Genomic DNA, 263 nt, shown 5'->3' with positions numbered 1-263 from the left:
CTCTTTACCTCAAATAAAGCTGGATCCATCAATAACAAACAAAGCCTAATGATGCTGGCTGCAACGGCAGCCTCAGCTGGGTGCTGTTTGGGTCCCCTTGGCACCCTGGGGACAGAGCTGCCCTCGGACCACAGGCTTATGGAGCATCTCTCTCTTTGCAGAGCTTCAAAGTAAGAAGACAAAAAAGCACGAGCGCTGTCGAGACAGCACCCACTAACAGTCACCCGTGCACCCCGGGGCTGGCTGGCCGACCCTGCTCCCGC

General features: G+C 56.3%; 1 protein-coding gene across 1 annotated transcript in view; it reads left to right on the top strand.

Annotated features, from left to right (window-relative positions):
* REN (renin) overlaps positions 1-263 on the top strand; it is a gene marked incomplete at its 5' end in the record, with an annotated part of 3,278 nt that overhangs the window by 1,059 nt on the left and 1,956 nt on the right. Inside the window, one exon of the mRNA XM_009707121.1 lies at positions 162-170. Coding sequence (XP_009705423.1) covers positions 162-170 — 9 coding nt within the window. The remainder of the gene's footprint in view (positions 1-161; positions 171-263) is intronic.

This window comes from Cariama cristata, unplaced genomic scaffold (assembly GCF_000690535.1).
Source record: "Cariama cristata isolate BGI_N322 unplaced genomic scaffold, ASM69053v1 scaffold22579, whole genome shotgun sequence".
In the NCBI taxonomy this organism is placed as follows: domain Eukaryota; kingdom Metazoa; phylum Chordata; class Aves; order Cariamiformes; family Cariamidae; genus Cariama; species Cariama cristata.
Note: the sequence above shows the minus strand (reverse complement) of the source record. Positions and strands in the feature narration are given on the sequence as shown.